This window comes from Amblyomma americanum, chromosome 6, assembly GCF_052857255.1.
Source record: "Amblyomma americanum isolate KBUSLIRL-KWMA chromosome 6, ASM5285725v1, whole genome shotgun sequence".
NCBI classification, from domain to species: Eukaryota; Metazoa; Arthropoda; class Arachnida; order Ixodida; family Ixodidae; genus Amblyomma; species Amblyomma americanum.
The window spans coordinates 44,264,948-44,288,638 of record NC_135502.1 but is presented as its reverse complement, the minus strand read 5'-3'; the positions used below and the strand labels follow the sequence as shown (position 1 = coordinate 44,288,638).

The window sequence follows — 23,691 nt, the reverse complement described above, 5'->3', positions numbered from 1 at the left end:
AACATTTTATGAGCCAGTAAATGCAACCATTGCGAAACTGTAGTTTTTATATTTTTACTTCGCGAATTAGAGTTGAGTAACTTGAGTGCCACAAAATGTAGTTCCTCACAGGAAGTTATTATTCTGGAATAATAAAGTACTTTTAATATAATGCACCCTTCTAAAAAGTTTATAAGCTAAACTTGAACTGGAATAAATAAAGCATTAACCTTTCGAAGCTGAGAAAATCAACGCGGAGGAACACTAGTTCTGCAATTTGCGAGGAAGACGCCGAAAGGTCGCCATATTGTCACATGTCTAGGTTTTGGGCTCACATGACCTGTTGTTTGGCCCCGTGATCACTCGCTTCCTGGCAAATTCAAAACATTCGTTCCTAACCACATGGATATGCTGGATCAAGCACTGGACAGCAAGTAAGCGAAATTTTATTCAGCATAGCGCTCTTGTAGGACGGATAGGGCAACCCGTCTCTGGCGAGAACAGCGCAGTAGCAATCTGGGAAGTGCCCCATGGTAGCGGAAGACCGCCTGGTCGTGGAATGAGTGAACGCTGAAACTCTTCGCCTGTTGCTTTCGCAGGCAAGACACTGCTATAAGGTTAACGTATAAATCTTAATCGGCGCACGGAAGTTACGTGGAAACTACTTGCCGAACAAATTAATCGCGTTGAGGGTTGCAGTGGACGGCGATACTTTCTGCTTGCGGCGCTTCTGCTTGTAATCCCCGCACCATTATATCTGCACATGGAAGATATTTCATGAGTAGGAGGCATTTGTGAACCCGATTTCATTGTCCCGAGTAATCAGTCTGTCTCTCTTCGACTGCCTGTTTGGAACGCTGGTGCTCTTATGCAACGCCCTCAATGTTTCATTTTAGGCAGCGACGCGGATTGCTGACGGCGTCCACTCCCGGCTTTGGCCCTTAAATTGTGGTACACCCTTTTCGGTCTTTGCGGTCGCAGGCGCGTACTGTAGCCTTCTTGTGTTTTCTGAATTCCGATTGCGACTGTGCGAAGGCCTCGTGCGGTAACGCGTGTGTTGCTTACGCCATCTCTATATCAGTGGGGAATGTCGCCGGCGTATCTTGGCCATCGGTGTCTTTCCAAGGCAGACAGGCCAACCACACTGAACCGGGGCGAATGCCCGGCTTCTGAATTCTTCACCGTTTGCTTCTCCTCTTGTGTGTGATCGAGCTGTCTTTCGATCGGTGTAGGCTGCCTACGTTTGGCCATGGCTCGGCGATGATGAGGAGAGTAGTTTCAAGAACGCGCATCTAAGAACATCTCGTGCTTTTCTTCACGCGACTGAACATACGCAGCGTCGAACGATTAAAAAAAAAAAACAACACATGAGAGTCGTCGCCTTGCAGCCAATTTAGGTTATATTATTGGCCGCTCATACATTTACTTTTTTTTTGCGCTTTGACAGTTTTTACAGCACTTTTTTCCTAGCCGATCGTTCGAAAGATCATGTTCTTTAGGCCTCTTTTTGCGCGTGCTTATGTGTAACATGATTTTAGAGGTCACGAATACCTGTAATCTTGAGTGTTCCCCATGTGTGTACAATTGCCAGCATTTTGGGTGGAAAGCAACTATTTCTTTGTCTATTCGTTTTGTCTCTTGTAGTTCTCAAGACAAGAATAATGATTCAGCATCAGATGATGCATCGCAGATGCATTCTGATGGTAAGCTCTCCATTTTTTCATTAGTGTTTTTTAACTTAGTGCATAACAAGACTTGCTGCTCTACATTCCTACACATGGTTATTCTTCCTCTATGCAAATCCATTCAAACAGTCACATTAAAACTGCATGATGTGCCCACTATGGTCTCAGTGAGTCAGCAATGCATGCATGTGTTGAAAATTCCATAGTTTATCACTTTTGTTTGAAGCAAGACAATGCCTTTCAAGTATTTGAGTACTCAGGTGTGGGCAGCTCAAGTAATTGCTGCTGCTGTGCAATATCTTTTAATATATTTTTGCCCAAGATTGTGATTTGTTCTCATGGTAGTGGATATCAAGTAAAAGCACCTTGTTTATTTAAGGCTTCCCATTATAGGTCTGTGCTCATAGGCACATTTATGTTAAGCTGTGTGGGCACAAAAATCCTGAGGTTCATGTGGCCACCAGAGTGCATTATATGCAGTGGGTTGGGGAGTATTGTAATGCAGGGACATTTTAGTGCACAAAAGTTTGGTTTTGCTCCACTGTAGAAAATGTTGCCCAAGATTTGTTGCGCTCACTGCTCTTCTTACTCACTGCAATACTAAGATTCTAAGTATTGCAGTCTTTGTCAAATGTATACAGGCCACTGTGGTTGTACCCCTGTTAGATCCATACTGACTGAGGCCAAACAAAAAAAAAAAGAGGGGCACTGCAGGTTCACTATATCTGGATACAATGTAAAAACTTAGTGGCTTTTCCCCGTCAAAGGGCCCCCTTCCAGCCAATAGCGTCGAGCGATTCTCATGACCTTGCTAGCGTGAGAATGCGGGGAGCGGTGCCACAATGGAGAGAGGTGTCTATCCCCGACCATGGAGTGAAGGGATTATCCGCTTTCATCTGCCACTCCCTGCTTTGTCACACTTAGAGGGTCATGAGAATCAGTGGAAGCCATTAGCTGGAAGGTGATTCGTTGGCAGGAAAAAGCCGCTGCCTTCTTGAGTTGTGTCCGACTATACACACCAACACAACTCTTAGGTGGTACATGCAGTAGCCTGTGTGGTTTGAACAGAGATTGGAAATTGTATGCAAAACTCATCATGAATGCGCCTGGCAACGCGCCTGCAGCCTTGGAGCACCAAGCACTAACCGTATTATGTGTTTTTTTTTTTTTTTCAAAAGTGGTGCCTTGCTACCATGGGCAAGGCACAGTCATCGCGAAACTTGTTCGTCATCTGTAAAAGAAAAAAAGGTGCTTGGCAACAAAATGGGCAAAGTAGCTGACGTGCCGTTAAACATGAGAAATCATAATCAAGTGTGTTTGTTTCGAGTGTGTGAAAGAACGTGTTGCTGTCACACCTTATGGCACTAACATGCTCAAAGCATGGATGGATGCCTATGCACCACTTACACACCCTGTAGTTGTGTCTGCGGTGACAGAAGACGTGGAAGTGGACAGCCAGGCTGCGGCAGCCGCCATAGCCAGCGTGGGGCCACAGGCCCTTCTGGACCCTGGCATCCAGTACCAGTTTCGGACTGAAAATGGCCAAGGCGGTGTCACTTACCGAGTGGTCCAGGTGGCGGCAGCACCATCGGAGGCAGCGGAGGCGGCCGGCGGACAGGTTGTCACCACCGCAGCACTGGTCGGCCAGCAAGTGGCCCAGGCCATAATCTCGAGCCCCTTCGCTGCCACCACAGCCAACGGTGGGTCCAGCCCCACTGCAGAAGGAGGTCAGTGTCCCGAGTCCCACTGCAGAAGGAGTGCACTGTGTGTGGATGCAGTAATGGAAGCTGTCTGTTGACATGAGTGAGCAGACAGCCAAATTCATTCATTCATTCATTTATTTCAAATACTTCAAGGGTCATAGGGGATGGTGTCATTGCTTGAGGGGTGGACACAAAAAATGACAGGCCCTTATTTAGATGAATTCTCGATCTGACCAAGCAAAAGTTGAAATACCAGAGTAATGGGAGGATCAGGGAAAAATAAAAGGCGTAAATTAAAACTCCTGTCTTTAAAGTGACGAAAACAATATCTTAGAAAATTATTTATAGCAGTCATGGGATTTGACAATGGAAATGCATCAGCAGTTTGAATGATGTCACATGTCAGAGGTGAAAGAAGGATATGAAAAGAATGTTGCCATGCTAAGGATTTGTAGTGATAGAGTATGAGCTTGTCACCGTACACTTCTTTGTGAAATCAGTAAAAAAATGCACTCGTGTGTCTCCAAGCATGTACATCTGCATGACATTAATTGAACCCCCTGGGGGAGGAACTGGCCACACAAAGGATGCAAGGAGGGGATGGGGACTATTTGCTCTCTGATGTCAAGGCACTGTCGGGATGCTAGTAGCTCTGAGCGGTTTGTGAAGCTATCTCTTCATGGTGTGAGCTATTAAATGAGCTAGGCGCCTGTTAGTGTTGCAGTCATACATCTCTGATGGTACCTTGCTTCATTGTGCGTGCTAAGAAGGGCCCATATGGTACGGATATATGCCATGCTTTTGTTTGAAAGGGCGAACTTTTTACTTTCATGTGTTACATGTTTCTTCTACCCTCGTACTGTGACAGAAGCAGCCCTTCAAAGGCCTTTTTTTTTAAGTGCTTTCAAAATAGCTTAAAACTTGGGACATCAAAAACTGGTTGATAGCCATGTAGTCATCAACAATAGATGCCTTACATGTCCTGCAAGCTTTCTTTTTTATCTTCTTGGTCTTAGGAATACTGTCACTTGTTTTGTTTTGTGGTTCAAAAGCAGCAATACTATGGGCCACTTGTCGGAATAAGAAGAATTAATTCACATTTTGTCAGAGGAATCAAACCCCTGATGTGAATTACGCTATCACAAAGTTATATGCCATAATTGGAGTTGCATGTGAAAACTCGGCAGTAGCCATATATTCTTTACCACATTTTTGATTCTTGTGTTTCACACTTTATTCTTGCTCCAGGTTACAATTTATCTGTTTTATTGCTCTCTGACTCTTATCTCTTTAAAGCTATTTTTAGCATGACAGTGTTAAAAGCCCTGTTGCCCAGAAAATTCAACGTTGGTGTTATCCCCACTGTGAGGGAAAAATAGGGTGGCCCAGGTGGCCACCCGCCAGAGAAACATCCTAGGTGGGCCGCCTAGGTCATGTGACATTGTGGCATCATCTCAACCTGCCTACCGGATTGTGAGCAAACTGACCACCATGGCAGGCGGCAGTTAAATTAATGGTTGATCGCGAGAGGTTGCACATGAAGAGCAACTTAAGTCGGACAAGCCCCACTGATAGCAGTGCCTGCCATGGCAGGGCAGTGGCGCATCGCTTAAAGGGGCTCTGGAACACCTTCCGAGGAGAGGACATCAACTTGCTCAATCACTGTATTGTGTTGTCATGAGCACCTGAGCCAAATAATACACCTCTACAAGCAGCAGAGAGCCCACAATCACGGGCGAAAGTTGCCGAGCCCTTCCTGGCGAATTTTTAATGCTCGCACCCTTCTCCGTAGCGCGCATCTACGTATACATGTTGAAAGATGGCTATTGGTTGGATTCTTTCAGACGTCAAGCAGATACCAAGGCCGCGGCAAATAAGCCGCGTAGCTCCGGCGGGTCAGGAAGCTCTCCCCTGGAGTTGGGACCGGCGGAGGAGCGCCGACCTTCCAGCGTGCAAAAAGTGACGAGAGGAGAGGGAAAGGCGCGAAGACGCTGAAATTCAAATTTTGACTACAGACAACTCTGTTTCTACAAGGCGCATTAAAAAATTCTTCCTGGGCAATATTCGTGAAGCAGCGTGCTTTAACATCCCAGGCATGCCGCCCCTTTCAGAGCCCCTTTAGCTGCTGCACCATAGTGGAATGAGTGGTGTGAGGACTCCCAGGGACCTATAAATGGGAATGACCAATTCTGCATATATGCGGAATTAATTGGTCATTAATGCTATCATGTCACATCCTTTTAAGGCAGAGCTTAATTGTCCCCTCCAATTTTTGGAGTACATACACCTGGTGAGGTTGCTACTGATGAAGTCTTCATGACTGATAGTGCAAAAAAATGTGTGGTGAATTGCCGCATTGACATTTACGCTGCATTCTTTGTATGAAAGTTCTGTTCTTTCTTTTTTTGAAAAACCTGCACATTTCGCACCCTTATTGAACAGTAATTTATTGACCTACAGTTACTTCATACCCGGCTTTGTTGGTTTTTCATTTGTTTCACCTCATTTTTCTGCAGGCCAGTTCTATGTGATGATGTCGCCCCAGGATGTTCTTCAAACAGCACCGAGAACGTTGGCGCCCCGCGCGCATGCCTTCAGCACCAAGTCCGAGGGAAACAGGACTGCGAGAGATGAGAGGAGGAGGGCCACGCACAACGAAGGTTAGTGCCAACTTCTCTCTTTTGCTGCGAACCCTTTTGCTGCCACGTTGCGCACCCTGTTGCAGGCTCTTTCTGCTATGTATAGTGTCCACTGGCATCAGCTTACAATTGTGGAATTGGTTTGGAGTTGTGCTGACACCATTTGTTCAGCATAAATAAAAGGGTGTTTTTGTTTGTATTTTGGCTGCTCACTGCAATTGTTTTTAATTAATGTACTTGGGTAATTCTTTTTTTTTTTCTTGCCACTGCTAAGGAGCCTGTGAACCGCTTGTGTTTTAGGGATGACTGGGATAGCCAGTAACAACTAGGCCCATGTAGATTGGAGTAGGGAGGTCATATGCTGGTGAATGCAATTGCCACCTAGAGGATTTCTGCGGGAACTTAACGAGGCCTACAAGCAGTTCACTCTTAACAAGGAGAACCATAACTTTTTCACCGAGGCAGGGCTTATTTACCAGTCCTCTGGTGGAAACAGTTATACTTTTTCCTCAGCGGCAGTTATCAATACCTACATTTAGTACTACCACACTCTGTGTAAAATCGTGTCGCCAGTTGTTGACCCTTTGCATAACCCAAGCAGCGCTTGTTATGAGTCAAACAAACTTGCCAAAGTATTTGTGCATTTATTGAGTCTTCTTTGTTTCTGTGGCCAAATGAAATGTGTCTAGGGAGCCATGCAGTGGCTCCCTAGACACGGCCTAGGCTAAAGGCTCCGTAGAAGTTGACAGCTATAATGGTGCCGTGGTTTTTTTTTAATTTATAGTTCCCAGAAGTCCTCATTTTCTCTCCTGTTATTGGCTGTGCCCTGGCTTGCTTGTAGACTCTTTCAGCCACAGTTTGCTTCAGTAATGCTGCAAAATCGTAATGCTGTTTTGGTCCTAAATTCAACAGGGCTTCTGTAGAGACTGCCTTGCATGCATGTGATTTGGTAGAAAGTTTCCTCTAATGCGTTCATCCTTTTCTTGCTTTTTTTGTTGGGTCTGATTGCCGAGAACAATACGATTTCTTACAGTTGAACAATGCAGCCTGTAATCTCCTAATGGTGTTCCTGCTTTTATGTTTTTTTGCAGTGGAGAGGAGGAGGAGGGACAAGATCAATAACTGGATAGTGAAGCTTTCTAAAATCATTCCTGACTGCTCAAGTGACCTGAACAAATCTGGACAGGTAAATTACTTTCGTCTATTGCTCATGCAAATACTGAATGTGCCTTCTTGAATGTCTCCCTATTCTTTCCAACCTTCTCTCTCTTTTTTTTCTTTCGGAAACCATCTTTTCGAGAGGCATGCGTGTGCGTGCGGGCATGCGTGTGTGCATGTGTGTGTTGAAGTTATCACCATTTTCAACAAGCATTGCTGGAAGCATAGTTGTTCAACCAAAATTTTGAAATTGTCAGAATTAGCTAAAAGTGCGAATTATCCAGGTTTAAATTGTCACGCGTCTTCTGTAGCTGTAACATATTGCGGGCTGTGTGAACTGAGTTGGTGCGAGTTGTAGGTGTTATGCCTTAATGCAGTGTGAATTTTGTGCAAAAATAAAAGGGAATGAATATTTGTGTGGCCTGAAGGCCACAAACAGAGGCCTCTTGACATAACAAAGAGGGCATCATTTATGTACTTATCGCGTGCGCACTTCTGTACAGAATGTGCTGCACCATGTGCTGCATCAGGAACAAGACGAAACAATCCCACAGGAGGTAAGACAACAGTGCGAGCTCTTTCCATGTGGCAGTGCACAAGGCAGTAATGAAGCATGCAGGTTTGCTGGTAGATGCAGTTTTTCTGCAAAGAATAGGAAAAAAAAGCGTAGCTTGCCTAACCACATTTTCTTGTGCACAGGTAGTGTCAGCTTTTTGTTTGTTTTTTCTGCAATGATCGAAGAGAGGTGGTGCGTAGATAGCGGACTGGTTTCAAAATCAGTCTGTTTGAATCTGAAGGGAAAGCAATTCTAAGTTTATAATTTCAAGACGTAGGTTAGGTAGTTGGTTTAAATGGTATCTTAGAGTGGGTATACCAGTGATACAGGAGCAGTTGCAAGCTTTTAATGTGGTAACTTGGAAGGGAATCTGCTAAATTGGTAAAACAAGCTTGATGTGGTTGCATGTTAAAGATGCTTACTCTGGCAGTGACCTCATGAGAGTTCAGTTAGCTGGAAGGTTTATTTCAGAGTTAGCCTGAACTGTTGTTCGTTCAAGGGAGCCAACAGTTCCAGACTTGCTGATGACATGCTGTGTGTGCATGTTCCATGTCAGGACAATGGCTAAGTTGTCAGCAAGCTATTGTTGTGTGCAACATTTTCAGTGGTATTTAATTTGATAAATGCGGAGTTGTCTGGGTGACAGTCTACGGGGAAATGGAGCAATTTATTTCTTTTATAACACTGGAAGGTGTGCAAGATTTCTTCGCACTTGTTCTCTGATTGGAGGATTTGGCTTCCTCGGGAGTCATGTTCCAAAAATGCTTGTCGCACGATGCCCAGAACCATTGCCAAATTGTAAGTTTTATCATCATATAGTGTGTGGATTTACAGTAAAAGCTCACTGACTCATACTTCAAAGGACAGAGAAAATTGTTTGAATTTTCTGAAAGTTCAAATTTTTGAATGAGCTCAAAACACTTGCAAGAACTGCTTGCATCATTGTAATTTTGTGCGGTGAAAGACTGGGCCTTTGTTGCTTGCTTCTGAAATGATAACAGTGCAGCAGCGACTGTTTTTTATGTTTCCATCACTGCTTAATTGCGTGCATACTGTGCATAACATCGAAACAGAGCTGCTGTGAAACCGTAAGGGCCTCTCCGACATCCTTCATGGCGCAACACTGTCGAGTTCCACTATTAAAGCATCGCACCCTTCACTAGCAGCACTGTTGTGTGTGAGGAGGCTTCACCCCACAAACAGTGAAACGGCACGTGACAAGCACACAGTTTCGGTGCGCTGGAAGGACAGAACCATCTGAACAGAAGCAAAAGAAATGCATAGTGGTGCCAAAGTGTCAAGAAAAAAATTGTGGAAAGAATTATCAGTGATGCGCCAATCAGTGTCCGAAGCGATGTACAGCTGAGCTCGGTTAGTTGGGCCGCCGTTGCTGCAGTCTGGCACGACGCTTAGGAAAACGAAACCAAAACTAAGTGGCTGAACTGTTTTTGGAGATTGGGCTGTTTGTTCGTTGCCACGCCTGCCGTTGCGCACACATCAGAGGTGCGAAGGCCACTCTGCTGCACGGAACATGGGTTATGAGTAAGGGTATTTCAACGTTCTCTTTCTGCACAGGTCATACCGTATATACATGATTGTAAGTTGATCTCTTTTTTTTTAATTGAAAATCCGAAGCGGGGTGGGGTCGGCTTACAATCGAAACGAAAACATCGCACTATAAGTGAAGGCGAGACAAAGGAGATATCGGGCATGCTACAGCGTGGTTGCATTTTTACTACGCGGCTCCGTCGCATCGCTCTTGGTGCTGGCCTTGAGCAGCTGTTATGTAAACGCACAGAACTGGCATCCCCTTGCACGCACGGGCGGTGGCCGATGGCGGCTATCGATAAACAGCAAACAGGCACCCCACACGTGGCTGCTGACTGCGGTTGCTGATAAGCAGTGGCGGCCCGATAACGCAATCGCGTTCTAAGGGAAGCTCAAGCGTCCAACAAGTTTTCTTTTTACTTTCAAATGCGCGCTCAGCGCTCAAGGGAGCGTTGATAGTTGATGGAAGGGCCGCTGCTCCAATCGAGGCAGCACCCCCACTCAGAACGGTAGCGGTGCCGGGGAGTGTCGGTAGCCGACGGAAGAGCCGACGCCACTCAAGCGTAGTTTCTCTTTGTCTCTGACGCATTTGCCTACTGCCGGCCCTGTTTCACAAGTTTTTAGTGTAGTGCTTCGTCAGTCGTCATTTGTGCTCCTGGTCCAGCAAGCGACTAACGCTCGTTCACAGTTGCATTCAAGATGGCTGCCATTTTTTACGCCGAAGAAACGAACAGCCGCGTGCCAGGCCGCAAGTTCGACGTTCGCAATGGGTGATACAGGTGTGGCAGCTGCAGCGAGGAAAATTTTCAGCTGTCGTGATGTGGCTGTTTGCGAAAGTGCAGGATTTCGCTGGACGACGACATTAGAACGACGTGCTGTGGGATCGCAGCAACGATCAGAACGACAGCACAAGTGAAGACGATGGCGCTAGTGAGGACGATGGCGCATGAGTAGTCCAGTGGCTAATATATTTTCATTTTGGAATGTGCCCACGGGCACGCCCCCGTGCGGCAGCCGATAGCAGCTGGCGATAAACGGCGGGCACTGCATAATGCTATCACGTTCAGCTATTCAAGGCCAAGCTTAAACAACTTCGGAAGTTTTTGTTATTTTTCGGAAACGTGATTTGGGGGGTCGACTTACAATCGTGTAAATGCGGTACCTGGACATGGCCACCCTTCAGGAGCCTGTTCGAATTAACCAGCATGAGACCCGCAATGTGTGTCCAAATTACCAAGCATGGATACTGGCCGGGACTGAGCTGGCAATTCGAATTATCCAGATTTTTTAATTAACAAGGGTCAAATTAATGAGCTTTTACTGTAAATGTGTTTCACACATATGCACTAAAAGTCGTTTGTCAGGATTCTAGTTTAAAATAGAGGGTTTATGTATGACGGAACATTGGTCTTCTTGAAAGTCATGTGCATTACATGCTCTGGTTCCTTTGCCTTTTAGACGTAGTATGGATACGTATTAGTTCATGATGGCTGTTAGCCTAACTTTTGCACTTGAAGTAAGGCTTTCTAGAGCACACAGTGCTGTTTTTCATTTGGGCTCGTTTCCCCATGATGGCGACCAGTGATAAGGTGGGGAGAAGGAATGGTTTGGGTGCATCAAATGCGTCCTTTGTGAAGTTGTACCTGCTTGACCTGTTGGATACTCTTTTACTTAACTCTCTGCCGATATACTAGGCTGGTCAACTGGCTATGTTCGATTTAACTCCAAGGAATATGGCAAATCGAGAAAAGGTGCACTTCAGCTTTTGGAACACATTTATAACCTGGCTAATGTTGTGGGATCTCATTGATTCACACGTTAATTCTTTTTATCTGTCCAACAACGCGTATGAACAAGTGCCTGATTGGGCTATCCTTGATTCGAACAAATCTTCAGTCCCTTTCAAGTTTCAGTTATCAATATAAAACTGTATTTCTATGCTATCTGGTTTTGTGTTTTTGTTTGGGGGCTCAAATGAAGCAACCACTTCAGGATGCTTGTGCATGCTAAAATGTGTCCAGAGTGAAAATGATTGTTGGTGTGGCTTTTTGTGTTGTGCGAGACGTGAGCTCAAAAGGAACACAAAGCACATGGAGTGTGTGTGTTGAGTTCCTTTCAAGCTGACATTTTGCATGTTGTGTACCGACCAGCTCAGTTGCAACTAGGCATGTGTAAATATTCACTAATTTTGAATATTCGATTGAATAGTAAAGTATTCGATGCTCGATTCAGTCTGAATGTTTGGTGTTCAAAATCTTAAACTATTCATCACAAGTGAATGTTTCTGGAACTCTTGCTGCATGTGGTTTCAGTTCAGCATACCTCCTCCGGGATGGCACCTCAGCACGCGCAACCAAAGCAGCAATTGTGCGCCGCATGCCTGCGCCTCCCACGTATACACTAGAGCCAGTCTGCACGTGATGGCCAGATGATAGCTGCCAAGTGTCTGCAGCAGCACTACCCACAATGTGCACGTGCATAACCGGCACGGTGGTGTGCTTCAGTAGAGAGATTTAGCATAGCACGATTTCACTTCCGTGCACTACCAGTGTGCACGCGCTGATTGGTTCCAACGGCCGACCTTCTCTGCATAAAATTCGCTGAACTAACGCAACTGTGCGAGCTTGAAAGGGAGCTAGCACAAGACACATGGAGATGGGTGCCCATTTCTGGTGCCTGACGCAGGGTGGCGCTGGGCACACGATGCGTGCGCCTAGCAGGTGTCGTGGAGTCACCGCTTAAAAGCTACAGCTGTGCAGCGACGCAATTGCAGTTAAAGAGCAGCAGTTGAGGCCCCACTTGTAGGTCGGCTTGCTCAATTTCCTTTGGCCATTTTTGAAGAAAGTCGACACAGCTTCAATTAGTTTGACAAAGATTCAATGCATCGTTTTTTTTTGTTTGTTTTTTTTTTTCATGTAATGGCCTTGTGTGTTCAAAAAATGCATGATTTTGGTAATTTGAAATATTTACTTCAAAGTTATTTGAAGAAAATTACAATTTGCACATGCCTAGTTTTGACCAATCTTACATTAATGAGCACAGCACACTTGAAACTTGGGGACATGCAAAACAGGCAGAGGAAGACTCGGCATTTGTCTTCGTTTGCCTGTCTTAAATGTCGCTGTGTTTCGAATGTGCTGCTGTTCATTAACAAATGTCCAACCAGTGAGCCCAAAGAGCAGCATCACTGAATCCCTTATGTTTCCTGTGCCCCCCCTTTTATTTTCTTTTGATTGCGGATGTCATGCACCATGTCACCTGCCTGAGAGCAGGACATCCTCCAAACCGATCTGCGATGCCCGGCTATGGGGCCACCCTTTTCTGTGCAGCAGTCGGTGCACCTGCACAGCAAGGGGGGCATCCTGGCCAAGGCGTGCGACTACATTCAAGAGCTGCGGGCGAGCAGCGCGCGTCTCCCTGAGCTGCTCAAGGAGAATGAGCGGCTGGCCCTAGACCTGGAGCTGTTGCGGCAGCAGTGCGACCAGCTGCGAGCCACCAACCAGCTGCTGAAGGCGCACCTGCAACAGAACGGCATCACCGTCACCGAGGTCACGGAGGCCTCCTAACAGAAGCCGCCCACTGCTCGGTGAAGGTGGGCCCGGCTCCCTGGTTTTCTTGCGCTTCCTGTCGTGCACTTGCACTAAAGGAAAAAGAGGTGTGTCATGAATACGGAGTAGATGTGGGCAGAGCATATAATGTGGGGGTATACCGTATTTACTCGCGTAATCCTCGCACTTTTTTTCCCTGAAAATCAACGCGAAGTTTGGCGGTGCGATAATTACGCGGGGAAAATTCGGAAGCAAATGTTTCGGAGTGTTAAATGCAAAAATGAATGGGTGCAAGATCAGGATTGTCAGGTCCGCAATTGTAAATATAACGAAAACATTACTTTCAAGCGTAACTTACCTTCGTTATGAAAGTACAGGGTGAACGTAAGCTCAAGCTGCTAAAGCACTTTATTTGCCGCGCGCAACCTCCCCGTCACTACTCGCGTTGCGTACGTCCTGCAGGCAATTCTGCTCTTCATCAGAGTCCGTGTCGACACTGGAATCGATGGTTTCTTCATCTTCCGATGCTTCTTCGTCGTCCCACACCAGGTGGTCCTCAGTCGCATCCAGGGCTTTCGAAATTCGTGCTTTCTTGAAGCTTCTGGCCACCATGTTTACATCAATCATCCCCCATGCCCAGCTGCACAGCAGCTCCACAGACGGGTCTTTTGATCTTGCCGCCCGGCGTCAGAGCATGTTCACCTTCGGCCATCCATTCTGCGTACAGCCTCCGGACGTTATCTTTAAATGGCTTGTTCACAGATACGTCAAGAGGCTGTAGCATTGATGTGAGGCCGCCGGGTATAACAGCCAGGTCCGTGCGCAGTTACTTGAACTTCGCCCGAACCGACTCTTGAAGATGGCCCCGAAAGCTATCAAGCACGAGGAGCAACGGAAAAAGAAGCGCTCCCGGTCGCCGCCCCCACACAGTCTTCACCCAGTCCACCATAAGGTCCGCACGGTCATCCACCCCTTTTCTTGGACGCGCACGTGTATACCAGGGGGGAGCTTTCCTTTCGGGAGGTTCTTCCGCTTGAAAATGACGTACGGTGGGAGCTTCCGCCCGTCCGCCGTCACGCCTAGCATGACCGTGCACCTCTGTTTTTCGGCACCTGTAGTCCTGACGTGCACAGTCCGAACGCCTGTCTGTTCGACTGTCCTGCTGCTGGGCATATCGAAATTCAACGGAGTTTGGTCCGCATTTCCTATCTGGAAGAGCAAGAAGTTTTTCTCCTGCCGGATCCTGATAACGAACCGATGGAAGTCCACTATTTTCTCTTCATAGGCTGCGGGCAGGCGCTGGCAAAGCGTCGTTCGCCTCCTGAGCGAGAGTCCATTGCGCCGCATAAATCTTGTGGCCCACCCACCCGTTACTAGCGCGGAAGTCTTGCACCGGGATGCCCTCCTTTCTTGCGATTACGAGCGCCTGGTTCCGTATCAAATCAATCGACACAGCACACCCATCCGCTCGTCGAGCCTTGATATATTCCAGTAAAGAGGATTCGACAGCAGGAAAATTCCCAGTCTTCGGTCCACCGAAGGCCCGGCGCGTCTTACCAGTCGTCTTGAGTTCGTCGTGCTGCCATCTCTAATACCGGACGCAAAACTCGTTGACGCCGAAGTGTCTGCTGGCGGCGCGGTTGCCATGTTCCAACGCATACTCAATAGCTTTTAGCTTAAAAGCAGCTGTGTAGCTTGCGTAGCGTCCCATGGCGAAGCGGCACAAAGGGCACGGTGCAACATGCAAACAAGGCAAACGAGGCCTACGAGACACCGGAGAGCTGGAGACACCTTCGCAAAATGGCGTAGCGGTGGTGAGTAGATGAGCGGTAGCGGCGATGGCAGCGGATAATAGCACAGTACCGCCGCCTAGTAGCACGCGCGCCCAACCATGGCAGTTAGTTGTGGCCGCAGTCAATAGATGGCAATCGCTACGACAAGCAGACGGCTCGCGGCAGTAATTTTGGGGGTGCGATGATTATGCGGGGAAAAAAAATTTTTCGAATTTTTGATAGCCAATGTGGGGGGTGCGAGCATTACACAAGTGCGAGCATTATGCGAGTAAATACGGTATATAACTGATAAGCCCTTGGGACAGGTGTTCTCTATCCTTTTATCCTCGGGAAGCCCCGGCAGCTTTTAAAAGGTGCTGAGGAACCTAGTCTGTCCTGGCTTCCATCTCTTCCTGCCTATAACATGCAGAATGAACTTGTAGATGCTCGACCCCTCGAAAGGGGCTCATGTTTAGTTAATAATGTCAGGCTGCATAACGAAACAGTGTGCTAAGCAATTACAGCGCCACTAATCCCAAAGCAGAGTGAGTAGAAGGAAAAGTGAGAGTTGAGGCATGCATGGATTTAGGTGCGTGAGGAGCCCAAGGAACACTCCAAGGAGCCCAGGGGTTCCGCAGAACCTAGTTTTTATTTATTATCAGTACCTCAAATTCCCCAGGAATGGGGTATTACGTGAGGAATGGGCTGATTGTTCACTTGAGGAATGATTCGATGGCGGCCTTGAATTGAAATGGATTGCAGTGGCGGCACACAGAATCGATTTTCAGATTGTTCCGGTGCAAAGCAGTTTTGACGAAGAGTGAGCAAAGATGAGCAGGGTAGACAGGTTTGGGATGGCTGATGTGGCTTGATAAGCAATGAGCTGGCAAGGTGACTGAAACGTCATGTGGTAAATGATAAAATTTGTGAATGAGGCAAAGCCTAAAGATGCAACGCCTCAATTCGAGATTAGTAAGGTGAGCCTTTGATTTAGGAGCAGTCAGTGCTGGAGTAATAAGAATAGCCTGAAAAATAAATCTGGCTGCAAGATTTAATGTAGCTGGAATTAACAAGAGCTGCATGAGCACATGACATTTGTGGGAACAGGGTGGCAGCAGCTGGCACAGAACATGGTTGATTGGAGATCTGTAGGATGTGCCGTCGTCTAGCTGTGGACATAACATATACAGCTGAAGACAGATTTTGCAGCTGTAGCACTAGCCTTAGCTAACACTGACGCGGATACAATCTTCTCGGATTCCAGATTGGTCGTCCGTAGCTTTGCAGGGGTGCAGAATCGCGACCTTAGCACAACAGATACTGAAACTGACCAGGCAACCTTACAAAGAAATTGAGGTGATATGGGTGCCAGCTCACTCGGGGAATCTGGGAAACGAGGCGGCCCACAACATGGCTCGAAGAAGGGGCTGGCATCTTTCCACGATATCACAAGCCATTACAAATTGGAAAAGCACAAGTTTGCACCACCTGACAAAACGTTGCATAAGGCGCAAGATATTGCCTGGAGGAGACTCCAAACGAGGTCCTTTCTTAGCCCCTATCTGTTGGCAAAAATGTACCCGAATGACTTTAACCCCGAGTGCAGGTTCTGTGGCGAAACAGCCATGTATGATCACATATTATGGCAATGTAAAGAAGAACCTCCACCAGAGGATCTAGTACAAATTCCTTCTCTTGAGCAATGGGAGGCCGTTCTGGTCAGCTCGGACCCCGGCATTCAAGCCCTGGCCACCGAGTGGGCCGCTAAGGTCGCCGCTAGCCGTGGGCTGGAGGCCATCTGGCGCGGATCGTCTACATCTGCATTTTTTACAAAATAAACGTTTTCCAATGCAGTCGGGTTCCTTATGGACTGTGGAAACATCAGAAAAATTGGGTAGTTCTGGAGAAATCAAAGTTCACTTCAAGTTATTGTCAATAGGCCAGAGGAGAAGAGGTTGGACGTTTTTGTGCGCATTGTGAAGCGCCTAATGACTAAATCTCACTGCGCGTTGTGTACACGGACGACAGGTGGCAATCACTTTCCCAAGCTCGGTGTTTTATGGCTGTACTGCCTTTGTTATGGCGCCGACGAACGCATGGGTTGGGACAAAGTCTACACGTGAAAGTGTACCCGCCGCTGCTAGAACTGCGCCGTACCTACAGTACGGAGGGCTTGGAAGGAGAAGGCAAAGGTGGTGGAACGATAAGAACTGACAAATGGTCAAAGCAAGCTCTTCGTCGTCATTACTGCAGCCAAAATCTGCATAGTAACCGGCGATATGCACTCTGAGGGTTCTTGCGTATAATGAGATGAGTCTTGCCTGTCATCATAATGCTAGTGGAGGGTTTTACGGTAGAAAAGTAAGGGTTGCGGTGCGTTTTGCCGCGAGCGTGCTGGCCTCGCTTTGAAATGCACCATCATTTCTTCTGCACTCACCACCTCCCATGTGCTTTGCTGCTACCTCTTCCCATATTTGGGACGGAAGCCATGGGATAGATGAGTTCCGCATTTTTTTGGGGATAGATGAGTTCCGTAAACTAGGACTATTGTTCAAGTTTCCGTGGCAGGTGACGTCCAAGAACGGTACAAGTTCAAATCCACGTGGACGCAATGTACTGACCGCTCCCTCTTAGTTTGAATTTCGTTTTGTTTGATCAAGTTTTCGATTTCCCTAGCAGTTTGAATTAACGAGGCTCCACTCTATGCAATATATATATGGCGGTTGGGGTATTGGCGGAAAGGTGAACGAGGTCCAAAAAAATTGAGCAGTCAGTTGCAGTGCATCCGAATTTCAGACACTTCTGTTCATTGGCTCTAGGCCATGTCATGGTGCTGTGAAAAAGCTTGAATAATCAAGCATGTCTGAAAATACAGGGGTCTGAATTTTCATTCGTTGACTGTACAGTTATACCTGTATTTAAAGAACTCTTGTGTAGTGAATTCATCAGTATTGTGAAGTTACTCCACTTCTCCATTGCCGTTCTCATCAAAGCCCGTGTGTTTGTGAATTTTATGTTGTAACAAAGATGTGGTGGTGGTTCTTGTTGTAATGAACCCGCTAAGTCAACTAACTGTTAGTAAGTGCTGTGTTGCTTGAAATTTGGCCCAGTCCGAAAGTTTCAACATGATAAAATGTGATCTGCCTTGAGAGTATCTATGATTTCAATGAGCGAACGCAGTTGACACAGTGCGCTATGCTCTAGTGCTGCCGGCACCTCTACATGGCAGAGTGTCCACAACTGTCGCTTTTGTAACGTTCACAAAATAAAGAACATAGCAAAATAAAACACGAGACAGACAGTGCGTGCCCATTGCTACCACCCTGTTGCCTGCGTGATTTTGTCACTGACAGCTGGCGTGCATTGGGAGCGGGGACGGCAGAGCACGCAAGTAATGCTGAGCGGAGTCCGTTTCCTAATGCAACAGTGGCAGGGTAGACCGAGAAAGGGGACATGCAGGAAGAGGCAGAGGTGATGGCAGCTGCTGCTGCAGTCACATTGTCACTCTGGTCACAAAATGTTGCTCCGCGTTTATCGCTTCGAGTAGCGGACATTCTCTGTGAACATTTGCAAGGGGATTTCACTTAAATTTTTCATTTTGGTTTCCGTTCTGCATTGTCCTTTAATGTGTTCACGTGAAGGTTGCGTGTAACGAAAAATCTTGACTTTCAGTTTCCCTCAGGCGAGTCAGATGTGTGGAAAAGTTTGCTGAGAACATGAAGATGTCTTTGAGGTAGCAAAGACATGTCTTCCAGCACTGGTCACGCAAGACGTTATCCATCATACGCTCGAATGTTGCAGGAGCATTGCAAAGCCCAAACAACCTGAGGTTCAATTTGTATGATCCATCAGGTGTGACGAAAGCTGTTTTTTCATGGTCACATTCTGCCATGGGGATTTGCCAATATCTAGAACGCAGATCGAGGGACGAAAAAAATTCCGCACCTTGTAGGCAGTCGAGGGCGTCATCTATGCATGGCAAAGGATAGACATCTTTCCGGGTTCTTGTGTTCAGGCGCCGATTATCCACACAGAATCTGATAGAGCCATCTTTCTTTCGAACCAACATGTCCATGGATGACCAAGGGCTGTTTGATGGTTATATAATCCCATGCTGTAACATGTCGTCCACTTGCTCTGTGATGACACGACGCGCCATTGCTTAAACGCGATATGGATGCTGTCGCAGAGGTGGATGGGAGCCAGTATCGATGCTGTGGTTGACATCTGCAGAACGACTATGGGGAGACTGGCACACATCAAAGGACAAACAAAATTGGCACAGAAGGTTAAACAGCTGGTCACGGTACGTTGAATTGGGACCTTGATCAAGTGTGCGATACAGGATGTCAGACCGGCGGCCGGGGTGACAGGGGAACAGAAGTAAGAGAGTCGAGCAATGGAGGAAGAACAATTTCGTGTTCATCAGCAACTTTCAGGAGTTCAGCCGGTTTGATGCTCCCAATGCATTCACCCTGAGTCAGGGTTACAGGAAATGGCAAGTGGTTGCCGATGAGCATGGCTGTCCTTCCGGAGGTCACTGTAAGGACATTGAAGGGAAGTAGCAGGTTCTTGCGGCGAAGGAATAACTTCAAGGGAGTAAACATTACAGGTGTGCTTGGTCACGTGGTGAGGCTCACGAGTGGGATACAAGGACGGAGGAGCTTGCAGGAAATTCGACATTGTGAGAAAGATTTGCCCTGATATTCAGGAGAAGCTTTGGTTGGGAAGACGTTGGGCAGGGCAGAGAAGGTAGCTCCAGCTCAGTCGCAGTCGACGACGGCGGAGTGATCAGACAGAATGTCCTATTCTAGAATGGCGTCATGTGAGGAAGAGGATAGGCTCAGGAACTGAACTGTGTGCAAAACGTCTTCTATAATGACTCTTGCTATGCATGCTGCAAGCGGCTTGACTTGCTGGACATTAGCAGTGCGAAGAGCAGCTCCAGAAAATAGCATTATAACTTGAGTCATCGGCTGAATTTCGCGTCCGTAATTGACACTGCAGCACCGGTGTCCACAAGAATACATGTCGCAACACCTTCTACAAAAGCATCAATGACGTTTGTGGATGATATCGGAGGCCTTGTAGATTGTGATCTCTTGCCTCAGGAACTGCTTTCACTAGTTTTCTGCTTCAGGAGGACTGGTGCGATGGTGCATGGGGGAGATGGAACAGCGCCTTGGATAAGGGGATTGGCGAGAGGTGGTAGCCTGGCAGTCAGTCGAGAAGGCAGGAGGCAGTGGGTCAGCTTGTACTTGGTGTTGCTGCTCATGAGACCCGTACGCAGAAGGTGGCGAGACATCAGCAGGCGAATGAGAACAACTGCGACAGTGGCGAGCCATGTGTCCGGCGATGCCGCAGGCAAAGCTAATGCGCCTGTTGTCGCGAGTGCGCCACGGACGACCGTAGTGAGGGACCGCCGGCACGAAGCAAGGTGACGGTTGTGCCATGGGAGCCGACACGAGAAAACGGGCCATGGCATCGAAGGCAGCAGGGCTTGAGTGGCTTCTTGGAAGGGGCCCAGGGGATGGGATGGGGATCTGGCCAGAATGGTGGCATATGTAAGAGGGGCAGCATAGCTTGCTGAGTCAGGGGTGGCAGTGCCTCCGTGACCTGGGCTTGGATCGTCTCCTGAAGGGCAGGAGTAAGCGCCGATGGTGAGTCCGGAGCTCTGCGGACTAAACGCTGTTCGACAAAAAGCGAAATCCTTCAGTTTTTTAAAGCCATTTTACGGTCCAGGCTTGTGAGGAACTCACGAAATAAATCTGCAATCATCCAGGCCTTTCGGTTCCCTCTGTGCAAAATAGGCAAATGTCCTGCCTATCGGAAACACCTTGGCTGCTTGGACTTGCCAATGACTGTAAGCTGCAGCTTCTCCGAGCCATCAGTGTTGCAGCAAAAAATCACTGTCACATGTTCCTTGCTTTCCTGGCCACCTTGGCATGCGTGGCCTTTCACGCACAAAGATCTCTCCGGTAGCAGGTTGAAGAAGAGGCCCACCTTGTCGGCATTAAATATGTCGCACGGTGCGTACTCCGAAATCAGAGCCAGCAGCATGTTCCACCAATCATGGACAACTGGCTCGTCCACTTCCCTTCACCAGAGACGACTCTGTACACAAGTACATGCCTCTCTTTAAATCGGTGCAGCCATCCTCCAGAAGCCTGGAAACCTTCGATTTCAAGAGAAAGCGCAATGTTGTCAGCTTTTTCTCGTAGTACCTTGCTGTCCATGTTGACACCGAAGTTCTGAGCGTTCTTCAAAATAACATCTCGCTGCCCGTCGACGGTGCCAGCCTTAACTCTTTTGCCAAGTCGACACGTTTCTTTTCTGTGTTTTCGTCTACCTGCTTGAGTATATCGAGCTTCTCCTTAAAAGAAAGAGCCTTCCGCTTCCATGACATGTCAACAGCGAACGCTTGCGGAGCTTGTGTCTTTGTCACGTTTGGGCAGACCACGTTACACTCTGTGAAACGCACACGGCAGCGACAAACGAGGGAAACGGATGGGCGCAGCCAGCTCCCAGCAGCTAGCGAGACTTCTTCGATAGGCCAGTGAGCTGCCAGCAAGTGGGTGACGTGGCCCTGTCGGGCATGTGACTCACCTTGACTCGTCAGGTTGCTATAGGCAACACATTGTAGCGCGTGCCTGTCAAGGCCAGCAAAGGGGATGGGGGGGGTAGAGAGGGCCAGCGGCGGCAGCCGGTACCCTCTCCCTCTACGTGGGCCCGCTTGCTTGCGCGAGTGGTTGGTCGTACGTTTGTATCATCCGCACCGGCTTGCAAAATTGTTCGTATAATCGCAAATCGTAACGCATTCTGTACAGTGTAGACTGTCCAAGACACTTTCGAAATTCGGATCAACCGTAATCGTATCATCGAGATTCTACTGTACACACAAAGTGGAAAGTTGTGTTGTCACCTTCATACTTTCTCTGTCAAATATTTTGCACTGTTGTGATCATTGCACACCCTTAATATATATCCTTCTTTTGAATTTGGCCAAGCTAGCTAGCATAAGCGTTCTGAACAAAAGGTGATATTTTTTTCTCCATTTTTCTGAAGATATTTGCTCCCTTGCATGCTAACCATGCGGATTTTTTTTTTTTTTCAGCATGTCTATGAAGAAAAAGTGAGGCACCCAAGTGATATACATTGCCCAGCTGTAGTGGGAACCAACTGGATGTACAAGACAGCTAGGCTTAACAAGATCGCTGGACTTATACAAAGTGCTTTGAGTAACGTGACGAAGCACCTTTCTGCTGCTGCAAGTGGCAACAGGGATCGATATTCTCAGCGCATGCACAGACCGTTTGGGGTTTAACAGAAAAGGAAGCGTATGTGCATGGCTTCTGCTGGTTTCACGTGCCTCCTCACATGCAAACCACTCTCTCTGCGCTTATCACAAAGCTCTTATATGTTTGCCGTTTTTCGACGGGGAAGGATGCGTCGCAGGCATGTTCTTTTCTCCCATCACAGCGCCTTGTCTCGAATTTGAAAGGAAACTGAAATGTGTGCCAGTGGTTTCTGCTGATCGAGACGTCGCTGCTTGTTGGGCCTTCACCTTTATGCCTACTCATTGAGGGCACAATTGTGTGTTGTTTGTTTTTTCGCCCATGCTTGCGGCATGCAAGTTTGCACTTCATTGGAGGACAACAGCACTCCGCTGCTAAAATTGCATTTTTTTTTCTTGTGCCAAAAATGAGGACTTGTTAAGTGCATTATTGTAGAATTTCTTATTGTGACACTCAGAGTGTCATGTTTATGTATAGGGCTGGGGCTTCATTAACCTGTCTAGGAAGTGTAACACAGTTACAGAGGAAGAGGCTTAGTACCTGTTTAGTGCGGTTGCACATTGCATCTAAGTTCCCGCTCTTCCCAACATATTTTGCAATGTTTGTTTTTCTGGGGGGGCGGGTGCCTTTTGTATTTGCATTGAAAGGAGGGCTGGCATCTAGTCATTGCTCTAATATGTGCTGGCATGAGTTTGTTTGGTTGATAACACAGAGAGGTGGTGGCTAAAGATGTAGACTGTGGAGATGACATAGTGGCCTGTTTAATGTTGTCTCTCTGTAAATTTCTGTACTCTTTCTTCCCTCCTTATTATTTGTATTGAATGGATGGCTTGTGCCTAGGTAGCATATTCAAAGTATGTTCATACCACCTGTCTATCCGAATAAAGTAGGTGGGAACTAAATTGAAGTATGTGGTGAGTGATGCTGACATACATGATGCTCCGAATTTTTCGGTTCTGCCGAATATTGCTTAAACTGTAAGCTAGTTGACTCGGCATCATCAAGGCAAAATTGTGGAGTTTGTGCCATTCTCCAGAAAAGGCTTGTGTGGTGATGGTGCTTTGTGTAAAAGTGGCCTGGATAGAGCGCGTGATTTTCATACTTTTGTGGTGGCCCACAGCAGGAGTGCATTTTTACAATGCACCGAGTGCTTGATACTTGTGCAGTGCATAGAGGCGGGTGTGAGTACGTTTGATATGTGCTTTAATGACTGTAACCCTCGGAATGCTGCCAAGTGGTCAGAGCAGTTCTCACAGTCTGTCAGCAGCATTTGGCAAACACACGCATACAGCTTCTTTCTGTCGAGGGTTCCAGCGAGAGTTCCGGCATACAAGATTTTTTAGCTGCACAGTGAATGATTTAGAGCACTTGCTTTTGTATGTTGAGGCTACAGGGGAGTGTGAAGGATTGAAGGATTGCTTTCTTACATGCCTGAGTGTATCATGCGGTCCTTCATCATCTGCTTTCCCTTTTTGTTGTCTGTTTCACAGGTTTACCTGTGCATTAAAAGAAACCTCACCTGATGTCAGCTTGGTCGTGACTGTTCCATTGTTCGCTTTTTTTTTTCCCTGGCATCTGCAGGTCTGAGGTTCTTGTGCTATGTTCACTCTGCGTTGTAGCAGTATTGCATCTGAGCCTTGTTTTGTTTATTCCCGTGCCAGTGCAACATGTTTGTTTTCAGAAAATGGATTTCAATAAATAAAACATGGTGGACTACGGTGCATGCTTCTAGTAAAGCATTTGCACGCCGCCCATGCTGATCTCGTTGCCAAACGTTATCCGTCAGGGGCCCGAAACACTTTTTGGGT

General features: G+C 47.2%; 1 protein-coding gene across 14 annotated transcripts; it reads left to right on the top strand.

Moving 5' to 3' along the window:
- The first annotated feature begins 56 nt into the window (after positions 1 to 56).
- On the top strand, positions 57 to 23,599 carry Usf (upstream transcription factor usf). 14 transcript variants are annotated; one of them, XM_077669295.1, is made up of 8 exons: positions 57 to 413; positions 1,624 to 1,682; positions 3,083 to 3,391; positions 5,884 to 6,027; positions 7,098 to 7,192; positions 7,668 to 7,721; positions 12,601 to 12,860; positions 21,703 to 23,599. In XM_077669295.1, the coding sequence occupies exons 1-7, from the start codon at positions 382 to 384 to the stop codon at positions 12,832 to 12,834; spliced, it is 927 nt and encodes a 308-aa protein (XP_077525421.1). In that variant the 5' UTR covers positions 57 to 381; the 3' UTR covers positions 12,835 to 12,860; positions 21,703 to 23,599. The 14 variants fall into 14 exon arrangements, 13 of the variants coding, with proteins under 13 accessions (XP_077525421.1, XP_077525425.1, XP_077525420.1 ...); XR_013315661.1 differs by having other exon boundaries at positions 257 to 413; positions 3,044 to 3,391; positions 12,598 to 12,923; positions 21,703 to 21,834; XM_077669299.1 differs by having other exon boundaries at positions 257 to 413; positions 3,101 to 3,391.
- The last annotated feature ends 92 nt before the right edge of the window (positions 23,600 to 23,691 follow it).